This window comes from Pimephales promelas, chromosome 17 (assembly GCF_988280905.1).
Source record: "Pimephales promelas chromosome 17, fPimPro1.hap1.1, whole genome shotgun sequence".
Lineage (NCBI taxonomy): Eukaryota > Metazoa > Chordata > Actinopteri > Cypriniformes > Leuciscidae > Pimephales > Pimephales promelas.
In genome coordinates, this window is record NC_142785.1 from 28,353,677 (window position 1) to 28,380,653 (window position 26,977).

Consider the following 26,977-nt stretch of genomic DNA (forward strand, 5'->3'; position numbering starts at 1 on the left):
GAAACTGTGTGTTGGTCAAGAAGACATGCTGCAGATTCTGCTTTGGCTTTGTTTAAAACTATGTTCGATGGCAGAGCAAAAATAGAAAAAGTAAAAGTAAATGTTTGTCTAAAATTCATCTTACCGGATATTAGCTTAACTATTTAACTAAATCAATAGCATTCGCATGGCTGACCTTATGCCATAGCATCCATTTCCACAGAATGAAGTTAATGTAGGTTCGTTTGCAAAGTCAGTGAATTTATAATGCCATTTGTAAAGTGCTCCATCTAGAAATTGAGAATGTGTCTGCAAAGATGGGAAACAGAGCCAGTCCCAGTCAGCTCTGGCAGCCCGTCTTCTATTTCCAACCCAGTTTTCTCTTTACCCAAACAGATAACTTCGACGTTTACTTGTCATTTTCTGGCGAGGGATACACAGAGAAACGTTGCTCTTAAGAAATGCTACGATAAAAGTTGATGTCTACCACTTTCTACCCGTCTGTGATGCGATGTGGGTCTGATTGGATTTAAAAAGCTGCATCAGTGGGCAAGCGCAACCCTGCCGAGACCAAAACCGACGGAGCATTAGAAAAGTGGGTCTTTCCTTGTTTGAAGCACTTAGTTTAATGCTTGCTGGAATTCAGCATGCATCTTGTGTTGATAAGTGGGCGTTGGTGATTAATAACTGTCACAGGCGCTCTAGAATGTTCTCATATACATTTGATCCTGTTTTGCACTTTAATCCGTCCCCCGAACACTCGTCCCTCATTCTCTTTTCCGCGCTCTAGATTTCTTTCACAGTCTGCGCTCAGATGTCTGGTGACAGACATACCCTCCTCCCCTCATGTTTCTGACTTTCTATCTACAACAGTCTTGCTTTTCTACATCTTTCTTTTATTTTTTTTCACACCTCATCCTCCCCATCCGGGAACAGCACTGGGAAGCTACTTTGAAAACTGTAGGTTGTTAAGATACAAGATACTCAAAATTAGTAGATAAATTACAGTCAATCTACATTTAAGAAATGTATTTGTTTTATATATATATATATATATATATATATATATATATATATATATATATGTTCAGAGGAAAGATTTGACTATAGCAAGAGATACATCACACCCTTTGAATCATGTATTTGAATTATTACCATCAGGTCGTCGTTAGAGAACACCAAAAGCGATTAAAGCAATATATAAACGTACCAAATGCAATAAGTCTTTTGAATAAAAGGGAGGAAATGTGCTTATTTTAATCCTATAGGTATTATGTATTGTGTGCAGTTAATTGTTTTGTGATTGTAATGGCGAGACCAAAGACAAGACCAAAGCCAAGGCTGAACAATAAAGAATTACTTACTTACTTACTTTTAATATGAAACAAAGTCTCACCTTTCAAATTTAGTCATTTTTTTTAAAGAAATGTAAACAATACATACCATTTTGTGGCTCTTTACTGTAGTATGTCTGGCAGATCGCTCGCTGTAAAGCTGCTCTTGAACCAATCATCTCTTCCATCTAGTTAATTTATAGCATCAAATAAACATGAATGAACATAAGAAGTGTTGTTTTAACCAAGGAAAAAAGGAAGTACACTCCGTTTTTCAAGTTCAAATCCCCCAACGTTAATCTACCAACTGCTTTGTCAGACAAAATGGCGGATTGCGGATTTTGATTGGTCAGAACGCCTGTCAATCAAAAGGGTCAATTGTGACTGAAACTGTCAAAAACGTATTGATTATATATCATATTTATTTTGGAATTCTATGTACAGCCAAATCAAACACACACACAAGCCTAGGAATGTGCATTAAAAGATAAAGGGGTACATTTTCACACCAACTTTAAAGTGACACTACGACGAAAGTAGCCCAAAGCTATGGCATCTTTTTAATCACATGAGGCATTATGTATCCTTACGCATGCAAACCAATGGTGGCCGCACCCAGTCCTTCCACAGACTCTTCGTCTGCCCTTGGTTTGTGGTCAAGTAGCTTGACTATATATGGAGAGAAAAAAATTGCAAGCTTGAGCTCATGTCCCCTTGTAAATGTCTCACCGACCGAAGCCTCAAAACCAAGCGAGGCCTAAAACAGCTTGTAAAGCCCACTTCCTTACAGAAAAAAAAAATGTGGTTTAGAATCCAAACAATGAGGAAAATTCCTTGCTTCTCTTTCGACTATATCCAGTAACCAGTGATCAATGTCTTTTTCAGGGACAGTTTATGAATACTGCGCATCTGGCAGAGTGAATAGAATGTGCTGAAACAAAAAAATGTAATATAAAAGTATGTTAAAAAGGATGTACGATTTCTCATTTGTTAAGAGGAATTTGCTGCTTTTCGATGTTCTTCTACCTTAAAATTCGCTGTCATGATGAATGGGCTCATTTAGGTCTGCACCTGGTTGAGTTCTGTCCCCTATCAGTGTGTGTTTGTGTGCATTTCCACCTCTTTATTTTCAGACCTGGGGCTGTGATGAGCCTGGGTGGGTTTAGCATGAGCTTTAGAGTCAGGGTGCAGTGCCACATATGAAAGATTGGGCACAGGAGGAGGGACAGAACCAATCTCCTCCATATGGTTGGATTTAAGAGCTCGCTGGGTGGTTGTAAGCCTTTCTTCACCCTCTGAATCGACCTCGGCTGTGTTTTGTGAAGAGTTGTTCGGAGCAGCCACCTATGGAAAATCCGCTTTGTGGCTCGCTGCTGTAAATGAGACTTTGGGTAATGCGGGCGGCCACGGACATCAAGAGTGCCACGGTTAGCCCAGCTTGACCAGAATCGAAATACCTCGGTAAAATTCCCCGATTTAGCTTTTCATTGGTAAAGTCCACCTGGAATTGTTCATGCGAGACACGAACTAGCACTCTAACGACACACAGATTGTGATTATCCCCATAAAGTCTTTATAACAACAACTGTTCTACGTCGTGGGCAGCTTGTAGCAATTACCAGCCCATCTACACTCTTGATTCAACCCAAATGAGGGACTCTCGGCCGCCGCGACTACTGTTTGTGCTGGATGCTCACAATGTGAACTGCATTAGGCTGTCATAATGCCTCCAACAGCTGGACCCCGAGAACAGGCTTTTATCTGTCTCCAATCTGAGTAATGGACTATCACGCTTTATCCCAGAATAGCACAGGTCTCTCAACAGATTGGCAAATCAGACCCATCTATTACATTCACTCTCGGCCCATCCTGAGCCTTGGAAGTGGGTACAAGAGTCATCTGGGTAAAAGATTATAGCCTCGAAACAATCCGCCAGACTTTCCCACGGAGTGAGAATTTCAACAGAGCCTCAGGCATCATGCTATGCCTCATGCAATCATGCATCGGTATACTGACCTCACAGCGATGTATTTTGCCAATGCAATGCAATGTGGTGGTTAGTGATATATTTCAGCCCGAATGATGAAAACAAATCCTCATTTCGGAAACAAAACTGTATGAGAACCACTGCTCAAGAAATAAACATCGACTGGTGAAAATGAAAAACCACTATTGGTGGTCGACTGGATCCAACAAGACGTACGGAGAAAAGAGTGCCGAACAACTCATCCCCCTCAAGGCCGCCTAATCAAAAGGGCCGTGTTAAAAAAAATTAATAGGATATTTCAATGGAGTGAAAAGGCCACAGTGAAAACAGCTCGGCGTGAATCAATCCATGATGTGCTCTATTTAGCACTTTCAAAAACCACAGGCTATTGAGTTTTAGGCCTACATATTCCACAGGTCTTAAATGTATTTTTCGACCAGTGCATGTCGCCGTACAGAGTGGGTTAGGGAAAGAAAGGAGCACACCTCTTTTCACACTTAGAAGAGTTTTTTTTTTTTTTTGCTGTTCAATAAAAATCATCTTGATGAGCTGCAGGGATCAATAGGGCCACTCCACCTCCTGAATGACTGTGTTAAACCCTCAACTAATACCACGACAATAGTGCTCTTAACCACTAACCACAAACTTCTGCAATCACTTGTAGCTTTGAGTTCAGCTCAGTCCCTCACAGCTTGATTTTCAGCTAATACAGTGTTGGGTTGTTCAAGTGTCGTTGATAGCAGGAGAGAATTTAAGGAATCTCAAGACCAGTCGAGCATGTCTTAAAGAATGAGTTTTAATATATTTGAGTCTCATGGTATCTGTTTTCACTGATTTAGGCGAGTCAATAAGCACTTGAGAGCTGAGATTAAAAAAAAAGGTTTCACAGGGTGAAAATTATCACTTATAAAATCACGCGAGTGGAGCTATAATCACACGTTTTTTTATACTTACACATCTGAAGAGAAGGCATGCTTTAAGTGTGTGATGACAATTTTTCCATTAATAATACAAAAAAAAGAGGCAAGAGAGCATTATACAGTAAGTAGAGAATCTTAGCCTAGACTGAATTGCCGCTGACACCCACATATGAATTAAACAATGAGATTTAGAGGAAATAAGCTTTCAATATCTGCTTTGAAAAATTAATAAGGTTGCATGGAAATTATTGGTGATGATAGCCTGCTTAATGAGAAACATTTCAGAGCAATCCAAGACTCTCTCTCTCTTTCTCTGTGTGTGAACATATATATATATATATAGACTGTACACACACAAATGTCAGCCCATTCTCACCCCCAAGGCGTCACTTAACTGACGCCTTGGGAAGCATTTGAACATGCTTCAATATCTGACGCTTTAGGCGCCCTTTAGCGTCAGTTAGATGATGCCCTAGGATCGCGTGTACCCTACCCCCACCCCACACCTAAACCTAACCGCGTCCTCTAACTGACGCTTTCCTTTAGCGTCAGTTAGATGACGCCGTAGGATAGGCGTCCTAAAGGGTGCCTAAAACGTCAAATATTGAAGCATGGTCAAAGGTGACGCCTTGGGGTGAGAATGCGTTGCAAATGTGCACAAACGCACGCACACGGATTAGAAGAAATGCACATTTAAACTTTACCGTCTTTCTCTTTCTCTTTCGTCTTTCTCTTTCACAATATTTTTTGGTCGGGAAGTTCGGTCTGGACTCGATCCATTGAGGAGTAATTATGATCTGGCAAAAAATGAACGGGCCAATCAAATTGCCAGGGCGGGCTTTATACAATGATGGACAGATGATCTGCAGGGACGTAATCATCACGTTATCAAAGAGCGCTTAACTGTCTTCCCTCAGAGATGACTGCAGCTGGAGAATTGAGATGTATAGATTCCCCTGTCGCGTCTTTTGTAAAATAAATCGACAGCGCATACATTTTAATAGACAAACAGAGAACTGCAATCAAGGCATTTGTCGATCGGAAAGATATTTTTGGCGTCCTTCCTACATGATTCGGGAAAAGTGTAACTTATCAGCTGGCTCTGAGGGTCGTTAAGAAGATGGGACGTAATGAAAAGCCTGTGGCCGTTGTGGTTTCTCCTTTGGTGGCACTCATGGAGAAGTAAGTAAAAGAGTAGGCTACGTTCTGTATTTGAAAACTGCGCTATGCAAAGGAGTTGACTTACTACATTGCTCTGATTGGTTGTAGGTCTACCGACTATCCAATTGAGTGCAGAGGGTTTTTTTTTTTTTTCCTGGTTCAGTTACGACTCGCCTCATAATCAAAGCCCAATGGAGGAGCTTCAGACTCATATTCTCTCTTGAATATGAGTATGACGAAGTCAGGCTACTTTCTGGCAAAACTGAGCTAAAATATCGATGACTCATCTTACACTTCATAGATTATAGAAAACCTCTACAATGAGAAAGTCCTGCACCCCAAATACCATACAACTAACTAGCAAACTAATGGCTGTGACATAACTAATGCCTATTGGCTGCTTAAAAAAAGTCCTTCAGTAAGCCTTGCCCAATACTTCAAATGAAATATACACTAACTCAGGAGTTCTAAATGAATTCTCAACACAACATTTTTTATTTACAAACCACACACGCTTACTCCTAACCCAGGCTCTGATGAATTTGGGCACTTTTTCTCATTGAATTGGATTACATCCAATCTCTGACAATATCATCTGTTTGGGATTTTAATTGAACTGTGCTCAGGCTAATGACTGTACACTCTAGTCCTTTCACCTGTTCACGTCCTGTTGGTGAACACGTTGACAAAATCAGGTTTATCTACCAGGGAGAGACCCTAGGTCTGCTAGAGCTTATTGAATCATAGTACATCCCTCAAAACCTTCATTACCACCAACATCAGCATACTGGCCGGCTTCCTCTTAATATATGCGTACCTAGAGATGCCAAATGCTAATATTTAGTCGACGACTGAGATTATAAATTACCATGAGAAAGCAGGAGGCAGTTGGTGCCAGTCCCCTCAAAGTCAAATTACATCTTGTGTTTGCTTTGTCCTTACTTTAGGGGAAAACCATGGATGGCTGAGTCGCGTTCTGTGACCACCGAGGACTTTGAGAAGCTGGCATCTGGTGCCAAAGCTTTGCTATTCATTAATTTTAATGAACACTATTGACTTGTTAAATTCCTATGTGAATCTGGTTTTATGAGTCCTGTCATCCTTTAGGCAGTAAAAACGCTCTCTACACCTCTCTGCAGAGACATACTGCAAAAACAATGATCTACAGTATATCCTAGGATTATTAAATAGAGAGCGAGAATGTAGAAGACATAGTGGAGGAATGTCTGAGGTGGGGAAGATAAACTCATATTTTATGTGTGAAAGAGGCAGAAGAGAGTAAACAAAGAGAGAACGACTACAGTACTTCAGACACCATGGTAAAAAAAGAGATATCACCATACTTCCCCAGTTAATTGATTACATTAAGAATTAAAAAATTGGAATAACAAGTTATTTAAAAATTGTATGTTTAAATATGTAAATGAAGCATTATATAATTAAATTTCCAGTCAAGTTTTTTTAGAGAGTGGATTTTGGAGAAAAAATAACTAAATAAAACACATTTTTTTTCAGGAATAAAACCAGGCAAATGATATATAATCGAACCCCAAAATAAAACCATTCAGAATGTAGATAAGAATAAAACAAAAATTTGGGGTACTTGAGTGGAAAATGGAAAATTTTCACTCACTTTTGAGAAAACGGTCTTTAAAGATATGTACTGTAATTTAAATCTGCAGACGTAAATAGATAAAGTGCTATAAAAGTGTACTTGGAATGTTTTCTTTTCACTAGCCTGAAAAAAAAAAAACACTTTATGAAAAACCAAAAATCTCAAAATCGACAGATGCATGAAAAAAAAAAAAAAAAAAAAAAAAAAAACAGTTTTTGATTTTAGTGTCTCAACTTAAATAAATGTTGGGTTCAATACAATTTAAAGTTAATTGACAGTTTTTATAGTCTTATGACATTTACCACAGACAACAATTAAACTAAGTAAAGGAGTAAAGCAGTTTCCATGGTTTAGAGTAAAGTAAATGGGATCATGCACAGTGTTTCAAAGCACCCTAGGTCAATTTATTAATATAGAGCCAGATTTACTAAACAGGACAAATTAGTGTGAGATGAACACTTTCCAGCATTTTCTCACTGTGGGTCTTTAATAAATCCCGACAGTAGGTTTTTTTAATGCCAAAAAAAGGGTTTGCGCTGAAGCAAACTTAATAAATCTGGCCCACAGTATACTTCCGAAAATAGTGTGTATTTTAATGTTCATTGCATTTCTCTGCTTACTTTGTGGAAGTTTACACAGAGTGCAAAAAAGAGAAAAACATGTAATAATGAGATACATTTTATAACAAAAAAAAAAATCAAGTCATATTGTACATCATCAAAAAAATAAGGTTGCAATTAAGAGAACAGTCGTCTGTGGTAAAGGACACAGTTCCTCTAAGTCCTTTACATCTAATTAAATGTTGTATTTGTTTTTTGTTTGTTTTTTTTTTCCCCTCAGGCGTATTCATTCCATGATGTACCTCTCATCCACAAACAAATAGGTGCTCCAATTTAAGGCACTCCTCTTTGGTTTGGGAGAACTTCTCCACCCAAGCTCCTTCAGTCTCCAAGGAGATATTTCTCTCTTGTATTCACTATTTTCCTCCCTCTTTAGGTTTCTAAACCGCACTGAGAAACAACACTTAAGCTTGTGTTTTGATGTTGAATTTAATTGCAAGGGAAAACATGGCCATGTAGAGTCTAAATCAGTGCTGTGTTTGACCTCATTGAGACCATCTGTTGAATTTGTATAAAGGACAGCGAGATGCCAGCAAACATCGTGTCAATCAAGCCCAGGCGATGTGTCTCAGGTTCCCAGCGGATCCCAGTGCTTTGTCTCATTACAGTCCTTCCTGTGCCGCCCGAGTTCAGACACGGATTTTATTTTTTCATGTAATGACTGAAAGGTTGGTTGTAGCCGCTCATTATTGATGACAATCCTGAAGTGGCGGCTTCATAAATATGGAACCCGGGTCTGGAGCATCCGATCAGGAGCACCCAGGAAGACATCTATCAAAAAGGAAAGAGTGCCAAAGGCTGGAAACTTTCCATACCCCTAGGGAGAAGTAAAGGGCACGTAGGCTGGCCATTAGTCAGGAGGGACAGCAAATGCTGTGATTTTGAAGCTGAAAGGAATAGTTCACACACACATACAAACAAAAAACTATTTACTTACCCATGCATTGTTCCAAACACGTGAGGCTGAGCACAAAACGGTGAATTTCAGAAGAATATTCTAGTCAATAAAGTGATTTTTTTTTATTCTTGCACAAGTGCAATCAAAGTGAGGAGTGACTGGACTGTCAATGGATGGATGAAGAAGGAAGGATTAAAGAATCCATCAATCAATCCATGTTCATTTCATTTCATTTGAATTCAGCACACAAGTCAAATGAACTGCTTTTATGATACCTATTGTGCTTCCCACCTATGTTTGAAGCTTGAAAGCGTCATCCCTTATTCTGTACAACTGCATAAAACCAGCAACAACAACACTATTTAAAATGCATCCTTTTGTGTTTAACCAAATAAACTAATTAATCACATAATAGTGAGTTGATATATCAGACATCTAAAAAGAACCTTTCAAAAACAACACATCAGTAGCATTAAATTGAATAAATTGGCATGAAAATTGCCAGTTACAAATGACTCTCTTCAATATCTCTCCTTTCCTGAGAGCAAAGAAAGAGGTCTCCAGCAGGACTGAGGGAATGCTCTATCAGCATGCTCCATGAATCCTTCTGGATTGAGGTGAGAATGGCAGGAATAAATGAGTCGAGTGTGAGAGAGGATGAAGGGCCCTTTGGAGAGGGCTGGAAGAGCTTCTCATGCCAACGGTGCATAAGCAGCATCTACCCAGGGTCTGCATTATTATGCTATTATGTCCCGTTAACGCAAACTCCATTCCCAAAGTGGACCAATTAGAGCACCAGCAATGCTTTTCAACCTATGTATCAAACCACCAGGCATTCAGTCATTCGATAACACACTCACTGTTTAGAAAACAGAAGTATTGATTGTATGTTACAGAACGAGACTTCTGGTATCAAACTGACCTTTTAGTGATTATAATGTTATCAAAATCGCTATATAATTCAACATTGTTTCGCAGTTACTTGTCACGTACACACCTACACTCAAGGACAAGGAAAAAAGCAGCTGAAAATTGTTGAATTCTCCTTGAGCAGTCTTGTTTGTTCACATACGAAAACTTGAATGCCATGCCTTTTCATTACAGCTCGAGCGGAGATAAAGAAAGAAAAAAATAGTGAAAGGATATTGTACACAGCCAGCTAGTTTATTTTGAATCTTTCTTGTGATGCAGAATGGTGCTTTGTACTTCACAACTGGGTTGCGCCAGTTTGCCTGTCAACATGCAGAATCTGAATATGATCCAACACTCAGTAATATCACCCCCGGACAGCCTTTCAAATGATCATGCTCTAGCTTTAACACCAATAAGCTATAAACTCAATTGGACAACTACTGCCTTGACTGATTTCCAAGACTGGTGACCATTGAAGGCAGCCCGGAATTAGCATCACCCTGGTTCACTTAACAAAAGCCAACATGATTTAATTCCATTTTCCAGGATTATTCCAGAAAATAAGCTCTGTAACCAACAATCGCTGTGATTTTTAAAGCCTAAATACTATCACCAGAAGTAAAAATGTAAACAAACTGCACCATGGTGGCATAAATCAGCATCACCACCATTACGCTGCAGACAACTCTTTCAATATTTATTTTATTTATACATAAATCTACCAGTTAGAAAGTTTGAGTTAGAATAATCTGCAAGAACATAACAAGAATGTAAAAGCAAACTAGTTAGAAGTTAATTTTCTCTTTGACTTGACAAGATTTCATTTCCACGATAGCCTCTGTACACTGTAAAAAAATATTGTTGGTTTAACTTAAAAAAGTAAGTAACCTGGTTCCAATGAGGCAAGTTCTAAACCTGCTTTTAGCGTCTTAACATCCTTGAATTGTCATTACGAGTGCAGAGTCATGAGAGTGTTGTTATTAAGAGTGACCACGGTCAATCTGACTGCAGTAGCTGTGAAATATATTAATAAAAATGATTCTTTTTTAATTCAGCCAACTTGTATTTACTTCCTGTTTTCGGTCGAAACCCCACAGTAGTTGATTGTCGAGTTCGCGCACGTGCGCGATCATTGGTAACAAAGCAACAGTGGATGACGGGGCAGTGTGGTGTTCTTAGAATATCAGCTCAAATGGATAGTTCATTCGAAACAGATGTTGAACACCCAACATGACATCATGACTTTTGCTTAAACATACACCGCACTTTCAAGTCAAGTGGCGTGTTATCAGCTATCCGCGTGCATGCGTGTATGTCTACGCCGTTAAATGTCTGAGTGATTCCGCGTGTATGTACACGCCGTTAAATGTCCGAGTGAAACGTCGAAAAATGTAGATCTACATCTGGGGAGCGATATTTTATTTATTTTTTTCTAGGATGGTAGGGGAAGACTCTAACAGTAAGTCAACGGCGTTCATAAACAAACTGAAAAGCGATTATGCAAGTTGATAGCACGCCAAAATTGGAAATACGAAATTGGCATGTCATACATACGCCATTTCATGAGATCAGTCTGGAACACCAATGATTGCAAGCGCGAACTCGACAATCGACTACTGTGGACTGACCGAAAACAGGAAGTAACTACAGGTATGTGAGCTGGCTGAATTAACATCATTTTTATTAATATCTTTCACATCTACTGCAGTCAGATTGACTGTGGTCACTCTTAATAACACCACTCACATGGCTGTGCACTCGTAATGACAAATCAAGGATGTTAAGACGCTAAAAGCAGGTTTAGAACTTGCCCCATATAAGTCAACAGGGTGCGAATTTTAAAAAGACGATAACATGGTGTAGGCAACACTGATTTTTGTCTTTTTTTCACAGCACTCCAAATGTACAAAACCTTCTCCTTTAACATCACTCGCATTTTTCAAGCAACGTAAAAGTGGGGTATTACTGATGTGTTTAATATTTTAGAGTAGAATGTAAAAATATCTTGAGATTGTGTTAATAACAGACATTCTTTTAGGCAATGAACTAAAAGCCCATTCAAAAAGCCATTGACTTCGGGACAATGCAGGAATTTCAACTCTTTTCTTTCCAGGTTTCAGGACTCATTCCTGCAGCACTCTGTGTTCTTGTAATAGCCATTAATTACACTGACAAATGTACACTCTGCACAAGCCTACAAATATTAATTAACCGACAGAAGCTTCAAATGCAAACAATACAAAGTGTGTAAACAACAGAGAGAGGCTATCATGCTCTCTAATGTGTGATCTCGCTATCAGATATGAGTTGGTAACAGAATGTGTTTGTCACTTTCAAAACCAAACTGTGTGTGAATATAATTGTATAGCACTCTTAAACAAAACTGACAGCAGTATTGTGCAGCTGTATGAAGAACATAGCTTTGGGGATACCCTTATACTGATTTCAGAGATCAATTAAATCAGGTTCTGCTGGCCCTTATGGAGACTTCTGACAGGGCACAGGTGTGGCAGGTGGTCAGGATGGCACTTGTGGAGGTTGGAAACAAAATGAGCATCAGTGTGCGCTGTGATGAGATGTGTTTCAGGATTCAGGGAGACTGTGGAAAATAGAATTAGGGGACACATGATAGGTGTGTCACCCTCTAACATCTGTCCAGCCCATATGGACCGAGTGTGTTCATGCCAATGCGAGTCTCTCCTGACATCTTTGAAAGAATCTAGAATGAGACATTGCTGATTACTGTGTGTGTGTACCTGGTATTTCCAACACATTCTTATCCCAAGAAGTCATCTAACTGGCGCTTTTGACCATACGTCAACATCCAATGTTTTAGGGTACCCTTTAACGTCAGTTAGATGACGCTATCCTAGGGCGTCATCTAACTGACGCTTTACCTTTAGCGTCAGTTTGATGACGCGGGTAGGTTTAGGTCTGGGGTAGGGTTAGGATTAGATAGGGTCATCTAACTGACGTTAAAGGGTGCCGTAAAATGTCGGATGTTGACATATGGTCAAAAGCGTCACTTAGATGACGTCTTGGGATGAGAACAGGCTGGTATTTCATACGTTATGGGACCAAATGTCCTCAGAAAGATAGTCATACCAGTAAATTTTGACCTTATGGGGACATTTTTGTTGGTCCCCATGAGGAAAACAGCTTTCAAATCAGGCAAAAATGTGTTTGTTGAAAATCTAAAAATGCAGAAAATGTTCTGTGATGGGTAGGTTGTGTGTAGTATTACAATTTTAAATCGCAGTGATAGATAGAGAGACAAACACCTCACAATATTTGAAGGTTTTTCAGCAAATATGTCTAATGGATCACTTTTATGATATGATTTATCCACACATATACATGCACTACATACACACCCAGATAAATAACAGGGCTGGTAATTTCAAATGTGTGGTTTAAGTATGTCAGGGCTGGAAGGGCTGTCTTGGCCAGATCCTGCTCAGAGAGCTGAAAGTGGGTTAACTGGCTTTAGGACTGAAGCTGGATAATGATGAGGAAAAGAACTGGGGGGAAACAAGAGACACTCGTGTGCGGAAACCACAAGAGGCGATGGGAAGGGGATGGATAGAGACTGGCAGAAGGAACTGAGGAACGAAGGAGTGAGTGAGAAAGAGAGAGAGAGGTGGAGCAGGAAGCTCGAGGGCGGCCTTGGGGGCAGTCTTTAATTGGCAGGGTTGTTTGAGCCTGGATGACCACCAAGAGGGACTGGCACAAATGTCCAGAAGGCAAGACACGGACTCTGGTACCACATGGCACCACCATACCCAGTCTCTCCAACCGTCCACGTAGCTACTTCTCCCTCTGTTTCTGCCTTCCCACAATCCCACAGGCACTTCCATCTGCCTCTCTCAACCAAACGCCCTCATTACAGCAAGAGAGAAAGAGAGAAGAGTTGGGGACTAACTAACTAAAATTTAGATACTACTAACTTCAGTGAGCTCCGTTTAGTAACATGCAGCAGTGTAGCGTGACATCACGAGACAATTATAATAACTGCAAAAATTAATTGTAGCAAATAAACACATATTATGTTCAAGCATTTATTTAATCAAGAACGCAGCAAAACAGTTATAATTTATTATAATTGTTTTCAAATGTATTATAGTGATGGCAAAGATGAATTTTCAACAGTATTTAGTGTCACATGATCCTTAAAATCCATCTCACGTGCTGATTTGGTGCTTAAGAAAGGTTTGTATTATTTTCAATGTTTTAAAAAAAGTAGCCATTGAAGTTAGTTAAAAAGGTTTTTCAAGGTTTCTTTGCCAACACAGAGAACGGGAGACAAAGAAACAAAGAAAGTGCATTTTGTTGAATCTGACTTTCATTTTTTTTTCCTCTTTCCTCTTTATAGCAAGACCAATATTTGTAAAAGGCAAACCAATATTAGTTATTCATTAAAAAAAAACACACACACTAGAAAACCCAGCATTCTTTGTTCAACAAACACAACTGCTGAGAAATGAGGAGGAGGGATTTCACTCAAGAAAAAAAAAGCAGTGGCCGATGCCTTTCGATGGCTGGCTGTCCTTCAGTAAAAGGGGTCAAAGGTCATTAGAAAGCACTGGCCGTGCACAGAAAGAGACAGATGAGCACAGGGCTGGGTGGCTTTCAGCTTATATACTTAAATGGTAAAAGAACAGCGTGTGTGACCACCACAGTCATTGTGTTTATGTTAAGAGCAGCTCTTGTTTAAGTAAGTTTTGACTAGACGAGAGTTACAGTGTTTGGAATGATGAAGAGACGGACTGCTGTGGAGAACACACACACAAGCGTTGTGTTTTCATGTTTTATGTGGACTTTCCATAAACAAAATCATTTTTATACTGTACAAACTGTATATTCTAACCCTTACACTAACCCTATACCCCTAAACCTAATTGTGGATATTTCCATCTATGTGGGGACATTTTTTAACAGGCCATGCATATACAAATGTAGTTTTACATTTACATCATTTAGTATGATTTATCCGATTTTTTCCATTATGGGGACAAAAACAATATCCCAAATTTCTAGTATCACTACATCTTTGGAGATATTTGGTCACGCAATGTAGGGTTTACCATGACCACACACACTTGCGGTACACAGTTTAATGAACTCTAAAAAACATAATGACCCTATTACAAAGCAAGCGTCATGCTACTAATGTTCGTAACACACAGACATTCCTGCGGGACCAACATCAACACACTTGGGAAGGAAACTCCGGCCATCAATGAAGTGCTTATTTTATTGTGCCGGACAGACCAAACAAATCTTCTCGGAGTGTTTAGAGAGAGAACCGATATGAACCCGGGAAAAGTGCTGTGTGCTTATTTTAATGGCAGTGGTACACAATACTGGAAATAACTATCAGTACGGCATGAATCATTTCACCTAGACGTCACTATATACACAAACAAACTGTGAATAAGCATTTATATATCTATACTTATTCGCCGTGCCAAAATCCACAAGTTTCCGAGGGGCGCTCCAGTAAAAAATAAAGTGGGTGAAACTTCCGGTAAGGCGGCGGAAGTAGCATTCCAATGGTATTTTGTGTGTTAGTTAGCGAAGAGGCTAGCTGTTTTTCGGAGAATTATTTTACTATTTAAAGAAGCAAATCTTTATGAGAGATGTCGTTACTGAGCTCATGGACAACATGTGCTGTTCGCGGTTGTATGTAAAACCTGACTAAACTAGTTCAGTGGCTTAAACGTGATTGTTTTGAACATAAGCTGAAAACGAAATCAGAGTGTTCCTGCCAACGACTGTAGTTTCCATCACCTCCCAAAAGACGACGAATCTTCCTGTGTACATTTGTTTAAATTCTTAATATTCTATAAACTTTTATCAGCATGTGTTTGGCTGTTCTCTACTGATGTTGCGCCTAAACTCAGGATCAAAGCCTGTGTTGACAGAATACCAAATGTGCCAGTTAATGTATTCAAGTAGCACATTCATTTATAATTTTGAATAAACTCCAAAGCACAATGATTAAGTGTGTATTTTTTTATTTTAATTGTTTGTCAGCTCGCACAACTGTCTGTCACCATGCCTTGATGAGTATTGATTAATAATGTTATTATAATACTCCCAATCAACTACTGTGGAGGGTAAAGGTACTGTTATTTCACCTTTTTTAATTTTGTTGAGGTTGTGTTCCCACATCGTTAGCTAGTTTGGATCGCTATAACTTGAATGACTGTCAACTGTTGAATGAACGAGTGTCAAGCATGTCAAATCGTGCTTTGTTTACTTCCAACCGGAAGTCGCGCCCACTTTTGACGCAAGGCCTCATGGGGCGTAGGAAACTTGTGGATAAAATATGTCTGATATTGAGTCCAGAACAAACAAATGAGTATAAGCACAAAACAAGCATTGATGTATTGAGTATTAGTAGACTTGGTCGTTGACATGTAGTTGCAAAGTTATGTATAGTCAGTAGAATGTCTGTTTGAGGAGCATCACAATAAAGAGTTAGCAGATATAAAGCAAACAGTCTACTAATACTCCAATGAGAGTTATTTGACATGTAGTTGCAAAGTTACTTAGTCAGCAGAATGTTCAAAAGGGACCATCAGAATAAAGAGTTACCTTTTTTAGGCCATGTATTATCTAGTGTACTGCAAAAAGTAGACGCAATTGAGTTTTATGAGGTTAACACATTTAAATTCTTGTGGGTATTGCATCTGAAATAACAAAAATATTGCAGACATGTACGTATTAAAGTAGTTTGTTCAATAAAAATGCTCACTACACACAAAAAAAGTTCTTAAGCGGTTCTTCAGGGGTTCTTTGTGGTGTTCATGGTGCTATATAGCACCACTACCATTTAAAGAACCTGTTAAGCCCAGTTTGGTTCTTCAGCGGTTGTTCAGTGGTTTTCTGGGGTGGTTAACATGCTCTATGGCACCTCTTATGGTTCTACATAGCACCATATGACAAAGATAAGGGCGATATGGCACTTAAAGTGGCTCCCCTATGATTACAAGCCAATGAACCACTTTTTTAGAGTGTAGAATAACAGTGTCACATAACCCTAAATTCTAAATCTTAAAGAGTATGTTGTCTTGTTTTCTAGTACAAATATCTAAACATTCTTATATTAATATACATTTACTTAGCAAACCTTGAGTCATTATGGTGTCGACTTTTGTTCCCTGGTGCAAGAATTCAAAGAGGAAACGTATTGCAGGAGTGAGTTACTTTTGGATTCCAGTAAAGGATCCAGCACGTTGTTGTAGGCAAAGAATCGGAAATAAGGAGAGAACGGCACAACGGAAAAAACGGACCACAAACACAGAAAAGAAAAGTTCCGCCAACCCCTCTGAAGTAAAACGCACTCATGTATATGTAAGAAAGCTATTGCAGCCATTTTTTCCATAATTCTGTTTACGGAGTAGATAACATATGATACACTCTAAAAATGCTGGGTTGTTTTAACCCAACTTTGGGTCAAATATGGACAAACCCAAACGTTGGGTTAAAAATGTAATAAAAAAAATGTAACCCAATGGCTGGGTTTGTCCATATTTGACCCAAAGTTGGGTTAAAACAACCCAGCAAATTTTAGAGTGTACAGTTTCAGTGATAAACAAACAATTACTGTTCTGTTAATAACCCTCTGTCGATCAGACTGTACTCAGGAATACAAAAATGTGGAAGTATAATTCTTTCTGTAAAATAGCTAAAGAAAAGTGTCAGTCAATGAGTTTTTTTTTTCTTGAAAGAGAATTATATATTGAATATTGAATGCATGAGTGAAAAAGACATGCATTGACTCTTCTTCTACTGTATGCGGCAATTGAATTGAAAAGGCATGAAAAGCTGTGGCACTTCCTTGAATTTCATCTTTTATAGCAAGTCACTCTCTTTCTCCATCTCACACAGTCAGATAATGTATGGAGGGTAAAATGCCAGAGCACAAATTTTCAAACCAAACAACAGGCTTTACATTTTAATTACGGTGAAATGATTGGCTGTTGCACATTAATCTCTTCTTTTCATTAAGCCCTTGTTTTTCACTCTCTCTTTCTCTCTCCCTTTCTTTCTTTCTCTTAGAGCGACAGACACCAAAGCCTCATGGGAAGTGATGATACGAACTTCTGAAGGAGGCAGTGTGTGTGGCAAAGGAATCTGGGATACTGGGAGTCGTTGCCTGGTGTCGCTTGCAAAAAGCTTTCTCATTAGAGTGGCACTGTCTGACATAATGCGAATTATCTTCCTGCTTTTGAAAAACCCATGTTTCAATTACCACAAAGGGAGTTCGAGTTAACAGCTGGATGCTCTGCGGATCTGCATTCATTACGCCGCCGTCAATCTGGGCTGTTAAACACTTCAAAATACAGGTTGCAAAAAGATTTTTACAGATTGAGCCCGGAAAAGGAAGCAGATTCACAAGCTTAAACACATCTTTTGGTTACTGTAACTTTTTTGTAACAGGATAGGCCTACTACACTGTAAAAAAAATATTGTTGGTTTAACTTAAAAAAGTAAGTAACCTGGTTGCCTTAAAATTTTAAGTTGATTGAACTGAAAAAAGTGAGTTAATACAATGAAGGAGATTGATTTAATCATCAGAAACTCAAAATAATAAGTTATCTGAACTAAATAAATTATTTAAGTTGATCTGACAAAAGAAAAAAATATTGTGATAACAAATCATGAAAAGATTTTTTTTTTACAGTGTACAAATGTGTCTGTGTAACATGTTAACTAAAACTAAAGATACTGAAACACTTTTAGTTTAGGGTCAAATTTGTACTATTAACTAGTTACCAAATACCAAAGTATACAACATTAATTTTAAACTAATTTAAAATGAAAACTGAAAATATAAATGTCAAATACTAATACTATTACAGTACATACAAGAAAAATCCTGAAATAACAATGTAAACTATCAACAAAGTGCTTGATATATCTCTAGAGTTTTTTTTTTCTCCCAAGCCTATTCAAATTCAATACTGTTAAATTCAATTAATCCCGAAGACCTTCATTAGCTTGTTCAGAATGTGCTTGATCAAGACAACATTATAATTACGAAAAGTCATTGTCAGACAATAATCCACCAGCAGTCTAACCTCTAAAAGGTTGATTTAGAGAAGTTTAAAGTTCAAATAACTTTGAAATTGCCTTTTTTACCCTCCACTTCTGAACATATTCAGTTGCTTTTACAACTCATGGAACAAATCAAACTGATTTTCAATTGTAATTGTCAGCATGCCACAGATACTTTAGCCGGATCAATGGTGAGCTTGATGTTCTACACCTCTTTAGAAAATGTGTCGATGTTTCAAAAAGCCTAAGAGGGCTTATTATTATTATTATTATTATTATTTCTGAAGAACCTGTACTGTTACATCAAGAACTTTTGTTTGAACCTCTAAAGCAAATTTTGGCCAACTCTCGGATGATATAGGCCTTTTTCATAGACAGGGCTTAGATTAAGCCAGGATTAGGCCTTAGTTCAATTAGGACAAGTAAATGGGATATTTAGTAGTGTTTAATGTGTTGCTATGCTAATGTAGAAGGTGTGTTTTTAGGAAGTTACCATCATGGTGATGAGTGAAGCATAAGCTTGGTTTGAGAACAGCTATGTGAAAATATCTATATTGCTGTACTCATTCAGCAATTGCTATGCTATGCTAATGCTATCAAAGCACTGTTACCAATTAGCACGTTAACATTTACTGAACATCTAGTTAAAGCTAGCCAAGTTTCCACTTCTAAAAACATTTAAGTTTAGGTCAAATCATGATTTTAAGTTCAATATATGAACTAGCTTACTCAAATATTTCAATTTAAAAGCAATTGCAAGGTATGAGTACACACACACACACAAAAAAAATCTGAACTTTGAATTTCGTAACATAACTGATTATCTTTTTTTTTTTTTTTTTTTTTTTTTTTTTGCCAACTTATACGGGTTTACCGTCCTCAAAGAACCATTATTTAAGTCTTGTCTCACACATTTAGTCCACGCATTTTAGTTCCACCTTCAAAAAACAATGGCTATTAAAATAAATTCATTTAAGCATTTGCTCTTTCAACCTCTCCAAATTCCCCTCTATCCTTCTTTTTCACGCTCAGGCAGTCATGCTGACCTTGCTCTGGAGCATTTTCGCTTGTTTCTGGCAATGTTTATCCGTTCAAACATAGCTCTCTGTGCTCAAGGTTACAGTTCTGGAAGATGAGCAAGATCCTCGCAGACAAAAGCCGCAACAAGCACTTCAGATTGCCACAAAACCTCACAGTGTGCCCAGCATACCAGAAACAGAGGCCGGCGGATACACAATCAGAATCAGAAATGAGAAGTGCTTTTTTAAATACAACCACAGAGGAGAAGCGAGAGGAATGCTTCTTTTCTTGAGCTCTTTTAATCAGAGGAAAGGTTTGTTTCATGTCTCATAAACCTCTTTGGTTTAACAAAGCCGACTGACATCTTTATTAATGGGAAACAGGGGAAACGGATACATGCGGACAGAAAATGGCATTAACCCAGCAAACAAATTTAGGTTCTGGGAACGTTAGTTTTTGGTTCCCAGAACGTTCCTAGAACTTTCCCTTAAGGTTAAGGGAACGTTCCCGGAACATTCTCCCTACGTTATAAAAATGGAACCTAAAAATAACCTACATGGAACGTTCCTATAACGTTCTTGTTTGGTTCCCAAAAAAAATAACCTCATGGGACCATTCGGGAACGTTAGGGGAACGTTCTGTGTTTGCTGGGAATACGGTGACTCAAAACAGAGAAATCTGATCTGAGCTACAGAGGCATCCGGCATAATTATCTACAGAAAGGACACGGACAGTTTGAATAGTGAATGTGTGTGCTTATGTATGAGCTCTCTTCTCTGCTTTTTTTTTCTTCCCAAACAGGGCATCTGTTCTGTGATCGTAAGTGATCTGTGTGAGTGTGCGTGAGCGGGAGTTAGATTCATCAGTTTCTGTGTGGTCACCACCCTCCTATCTGTCAATGCATCTGTCGTGAACTGACACAGGAAGAAGTACATGCATTTGAGTGAGTGTGAATGTGAATATACACTTTTCATTTACAGGATTATACAGTAAGCTCTTTAACAATCTGGTCCTCGGGCAGTGATGGCACTTTTCTTGAACGCTGTGTACCTGTAACATATTCTGAGTAACCTTTTATCCGTTCTGTATAAAGCAAGCCAATAAAAACTGGCTACTACAGAGAGCTTAGATGGAAATACTTTTTTCATCTATCTCCAGGCTAAGAGACAGCAGAATTATGCTTACAAGAGATTTTAGGAACAGGCCCTCAAGACAAAGCAAGAGACAATTTTCAAAAAGTGTACTAGATGTACAAGAATCTAAGTAAATTCAGTAATCTTCAAGACAATCTGAAATAATGTTTTGTCACATGAAATTATGTGTTGTGTTCTGGAAACTGAATTTGAAATAGTTTCTCCTTTTGTCTTGCTTATGCTAATTTCACATCATTTTATGCATGTAAAAAAAGGTTCAATTGACTTGTAGGAGTAGTTCACTTTAAAAAAAAAAAAAAAACTTTTGCTGATAACTTACTCACCCCCATATCATCCATGATTTCCATGTAGAAAAGAAATTAAGGTTTTTGATGAAAACATTCCAGGATTTTTCTCCATATAATGGACTTCAATGGGAACCAAACAGTTCAAGGTACAAAAGACAGTTTCAGTGCAAACTGTTCAAAGGGCTTTAAACAATTCCAGACAATGAATAAGGGTCTTATCGAGCGTAACGATCGCTCATTTAAAAAAAAAAAAAAGAAAGTTTAAGTTTTATAAGCTCAAATGGTCGCCTTGCTCTGTTAGGGTTAGGGTTAGGGTGTGATGCGCGTTCGTGACTCTCCTATTCGAACTCGTTCATCAAAATGGCTTGGCTGGCCACAATAAAAGGCCACTCTAAAATGTGCAGTTATCACACAGCACAATGCCACAGATGTCGCAGGTTTTGAGGGAGCGTGCAATTGGCATGCTGACTGTAGGAATGTCCACTAGAGCTGTGGCCCGTGAATTAAGTGTTCATTTCTCTACCATAAGCAGTCTCCAAAGGCATTTCAGAGAATATGGCAGTACATCCAACCGGCCTCACAACCACAGACCACGTGTAACCACACAAGCCCAGGACGTCCACATCCAGCATCTTCAACTCTACTTCTTCTTCTTCAGATCATCTGAGACCAGCCACCCGGACAGCTGCTGCAACAATCGGTTTGCTTAACCAAATAATTTCTGCACAAACTGTCAGATACCGCCCAGGAGATAATCATATTACACACCAACTGTTAATGTCATCATGAGAGGGAGGAGGAAGAGAAACCGAAAGGACAGAAATGAAAGGAGAAATAAACAAGTGCAAGAGCCGCTCTGGTTGGGCATTAGAATGGCAGGCTGCATTCATTACTGCAATTCCATCATCGTATGGTCGAAGCATATTTCTTCATGGCCTGTCGCAGGCCCTGCCGGCACAAGGGCAGCCATGCAAGCGCGCTTATGGCCCTGAGATAGACTAATGAGAAAATCCGCCTTGTGCTCACACATACACAAACACACACTTAAGCATGTGAGGAGAATGCAGAAAGCTAACAGAGAAATCTGAACTGGAAATGCCTGGACTATTAGTTGTTTGTTCTGTCTAGGGTGCCTGGACACTAAATTATTGCATCAAAAATGCAAGTTGGAGAGCAATAAAGTGGAGGAGAACACAGGGGTCTCAAGACACATCTGAGAGTAACTGCACAAAAAATAGTCTTCTCAGTGATACACTTCAGAGTTCACAGAATAATGCTTTGCCTCAGAGCTCTGTGCAAAAAAAAAAAAAAAAAAATATATATATATATATATATATATATATGATCGTCAATAGTGTGGTGGGCATGCATCGAAACCAGTCAAATTATACGTGGCATTTGGGGCAAATTGGTTCAGACACATCATTAACTAGTGGATTTAAAAAAAAAAAAAGTTACATATTACATGACCTGAGCTTAAATCTTTCTTTTATCATGTTTCAAGTTCTTAAAATCAATAAATAAATAAAAAAACTTTCAACAGTAAAATAAGTATATCATACAACACTACTCTCCTCAGAGTGAAACTCAGCACATTTCCAATCAAATGACCCTGAAATTCCCAGGCTCGATTTAAATGGAGCCCTTGACCTGGGCTAAATTCTCTTTAGGTTAATTCGGTACTAAGGGTGAGATGACCAGATCCTGGCGTGGACATTCTCACAGCCTGTTTCCACAGCTACCAAAAGAGAAGAATGAGAAAGATAAATAGCCAGAGGGGAACATGACCTCTGACCCCTAACCTTTGTGACTCAGTCACTGCTCTAATGATGGAAATTGTCTAAAATGTCCACACAGCCCTTTCAAGACATTGAAAAACACAAAATTTTTATTCCACATTTGTTCTGGTTGTCATTCCACATGGTCCAAAAGTTGCCGTATGTTTTTTTTTTTCTACAACAACAACAGAAGAATCTACAAATTTTGAGCATTTTAAGGTGTCAGTCAAAGAAATTGCATGTAACAGCAGTTTAAAATTACAGATCCCTGAAGATTCATATTGCAAGTGAGCTTTACAAAACCTGAGGGTTATAATAAAAATAGGACAACACAATTGGAGTGTCCTCGTAATTTAAGTAGGGAAGGAAAGGGTCCATCCGAAAATGGTGAGGTTTGGTCTAATGGAGGGACACAGTGGTAAAATGAATCCTGCAAGTTTTTGTTTAAGGAATTATACAGGTTATTTTTCTCAATTAAGACACAATAAATAGTGACTGAAGCTTTCAAGCTTCAAAAAAGAGACAATGAGAAAGCACCAACAAACTATGACAAATGACTTCTGCACTAGAAGTCAGTTCAAAAGTCTTCTATAGCCAAGTGATAGCTTTGTGTGAAACAGACCAAAATATAACTGTTGTTTTGTCTTACTTTCCAGTGAGATGTTAAACTAGATCTAGGAAGTGAACTTGAGAAATGGTCTGATTCTGAAGAATTCTTCAGGTTTCTTGTGGGTCGACTGATTCATTGAACATCTGACTCAAGAATTATTCATTCGTAAATTTTGTTTCTCATGAACATTCCTATCAGATCTAGGGTCAATGTCAAAATGTTCAGTGAATAGCAATGTCTGCATGGAAATAATAACTAGCATATTGTTTAAAATGAAATGAGGGTGAGTAAAGTAGCCTATGGCAGAATTTTGACCATCACTCTAAAATGCTGCTGTTAACATCATCAGGTCATCAAATGTAAAAGGTCCTAAAGTCCTTTGCCATTATTCATTACGGAGAGTTTCTTGAGCATTGGTGCTGTACTTCAGCACTACTTTAAAAATCACCACTGCGCTAAACAAACCAAACAACTATGAGTAAGCACAGAAATTAGTTGCTTTCACAGTACTTTAATGGCCAGAGCTGGCCCCGGGCCCTTGGTTTTTTGTTTTTTTTTCATAGTGATTTTACAGCGGCTTCAGTTTAATGCTGATCTTAATTAAGGTGAAACTGAGATCCCCAGGGGCCAGCGGCAGCCATCACTGCTGCTATTAAGTCACACTGTGGAGAATTTATGAGGCATCATGGGGCAAAACAAAACAGATGCATTGAGAAGCACACGAACACACACACAACACACAAATGTGCTGAAATACAGAGACAAGCTGTAATATATAAAGCCTCTGCATCAACAAGTCCTGAGGGCTCATAACAACAATTAATTAATGCAATTCTAAAGAAATCATTGTATATACATGCTAATACATGCTATTAGGAATACAATTGTGACACACACACACAAACACAAATGTTTTTATATCTAAAAATTCATATTGAGATAAAAAAAAGACAAATAAAGCACCATAAAAGTGAACTATGAGTGTGAAGTATAAACAGATATTAAACACGTAGGAGAAGATATTATGCTTCTTTTACAGTGTTTTTGTACTTTATGGAGCTAAAGGGGATAGCATTTTGTCATCATTTGTATACATTTTTATTTTTACACAAAATAAGATATTTTGAAGAATATGGGTAACCAAAGTAGTTGATGGACCCCATTGGTACAATATGGAAGTAAATGGGGCCCATCAACTGTTTGATACCCATATTCCTCTAAACATCTTTTTTTTCTGTTTAGCAGAATAAATTCATTAAGGTTTGGAACAACTTGAGAGTGAGTATATGATGACCAAATTTTTATATCAGACTTGGTCACTATGAACTGTTTGGTATATTATGTTCTGTTATGTTTTGGATTTGGTTTCATTTTGTTTGCGCTGTTCCTGAGTTAATTAGTCTCCACACACCTGTTGCTGTTTTCCTTGTGTATTTAAGCTTTGTGTTATTTTTGTTGAAATTTGAATTTTTGAAATTTTTAAATTTGCATTTTGGTTATTATTGTTAAAAATAACAGTAATCAAACAACAACCATAATCACTAACATACTTATAATAAATACAACAATATAAATATGTTATTAATTTTAAATAAATTACTTTCTATATACTGTGACATGTTACAGCTCAATAACAGTTTTTAGTGAAGTAGATACATGTCTAATGTGACCTGGGCTGCACCTCATTTCCTCAGAATATAATAGTGGTTTCTTTAGAGGTCAAGTAAATCTGGCAGTCAACTGTTCAATCTAATCAAACTGTATAAATAATCCAAACCGCATTTTCAAACACCTTTCACAGGGCTTGACTTCCAGAGTCTGCAATCTGTATAGAAGTGCTCAACCGTCATGCTCAGGGTTTAAACACAGCCTAAATATCAGCACTGTCTTCTCAAATGCCACAACACCATGATGAACAACTACTCGCTTTTCTTCAGAGTCGAAAAAAGAGAGAGCGAGAGAAAAGAGTCAAGAAAGGACGGGTTAAGAAAAATGATTTATTTTAAAGGTGAATGTGAAAAAAGTTGTATGCCTTCAGAAATCTATATGATATAAAGCCAATCGGGTCTACTTCCAGTGCTAGTTATGCTTTGACATGAAAACTTTCCAAAGAATCTGAACATCAACCTTCAGGCTAAAGAAATGGAAACAAAAGTTCACTGTTTTGGTGAACTGTTCCATTAAATCCATTCATAATTTAAAACAGTGCCGAAAATGCAAGAACGTGTTCAGAATTACATCAATCATAAGAGATGAGAGACTCAAGCATGCCAATGGGATTTGGCTTATGCATCTACATTAGTTCACACACTTCCCTTGATGAACTTCTGGGAGATGACATATAAAGAGACAATGATTGCAACAGAATAAACTGTGATGTGAGCATTCTCACCCCTGTCTTAAAGGACAAGGACAGAGCAAGGAAGCGGAAACCGGCATGAGGGGAGTGTGATAGAGAGATGGAGATAAGATGAGGGCATTCTGTGATCTTTCCTCAGCTTTATCCTTTTCCCCATCAGGAAGCATGTTGGCTAATCTTCACAGCATGCTTGAGGAAGCCCTTACTCTGTCCGACAGCAAAGCTGTAATGGAAATCTATGCTCGGGCCCTTAGGAGTGAACAGGGAGATTGTGGAGGTGTATAATGTAAACTATAGTGTGATAAATCACAGAGGATAGTATGTACTTATGCCACTTGTGAGGGGAACTTCATTTTCTGTTTTTAAATCATGGTAGAGAGGTCATATTGACTTGCATAGGAGATATAAACTCGCAATTCTGTATATAAACTAAAAACAGTCTGTGAGATTGAAAAATCGGGTAACACTTTACTTGAAGGGGTGTGGATAAGAGTAGCATGACATGACATATGTCATGAATATGAAATAGGGTTTATACATGTTTATGACGGCTGTCATTAAGTGTCTTTCACTCAATAATGACATTTTGAATGCAAATATGACATTGTTTAGGATGTCTTTGTAATGATATCTTGACATAAACCAATACATCATAACATGTCAGTGTTTTTGTCATGACTGTCATGTGGTTGACTTTGACATTGGCTGTCATGAGGCCATTATACCTGTGTCATGAATATTTTTTGTGACCTCTATAGTAGTACACATTGAATTCATCATTAAAATGTATTATAAAATTATAATGGCTTCATGACAGCCAATGTCAAAACCAACCACCTGACAGTTTAATGTAATGTTAACCAATAAAGCTACTAGGTGGTTTCTTAAGTTTGATCATTAATCTGCTATGTCATGTTTAAAACCAACACATTCTCATCCCAAAAAGTCATATAACTGACATTTTGGGACGTCTTTTGACCATACGTCAATATTCTCCTTTTTAGGGCCCCCTTAAACGTCGCTAGATGGCGATCCCGGGCCGTCATACAACTGACGCTTTACCTTTAACGTCAGTTAGGTGACGGGTTAAGTTTAGGTCTGGGGTAGAGTTAGGATCCCATAACCTCATCTACCGACGTTTAAGGGGGCCCTAAAAAGGCGAATATTGACGTATGGTCAAAAGACGTCCCAAAACGTCAGTTATATGACTTTTTGGGGTGAGACTGCGCTGTTAAAACAGGTTGTGTTGTCTTAGTAATGTCAAGGTGTCATGACAA

At 38.3% G+C, this 26,977-nt stretch overlaps 1 protein-coding gene across 6 annotated transcripts in view; it reads right to left on the reverse strand.

Annotated features, from left to right (window-relative positions):
• sdk2b (sidekick cell adhesion molecule 2b) overlaps positions 1 to 26,977 on the reverse strand; it is a 328,267-nt gene that overhangs the window by 271,925 nt on the left and 29,365 nt on the right. Inside the window, exon 1 of one of the 6 annotated variants that reach the window (XM_089122339.1) lies at positions 1,423 to 1,773. The exons of 4 other annotated variants lie outside the window; for them this stretch is intronic. Coding sequence is in view for 1 of the 2 variants with exons in the window: in XM_089122337.1 (XP_088978463.1) it covers positions 1,423 to 1,501 (79 nt within the window). In the remaining variant the exon portion in view is untranslated. Of the gene's footprint in view, positions 1 to 1,422; positions 1,774 to 26,977 lie in introns of those variants that run through there. One more of the 6 variants, XM_089122337.1, reaches the window with a different exon arrangement.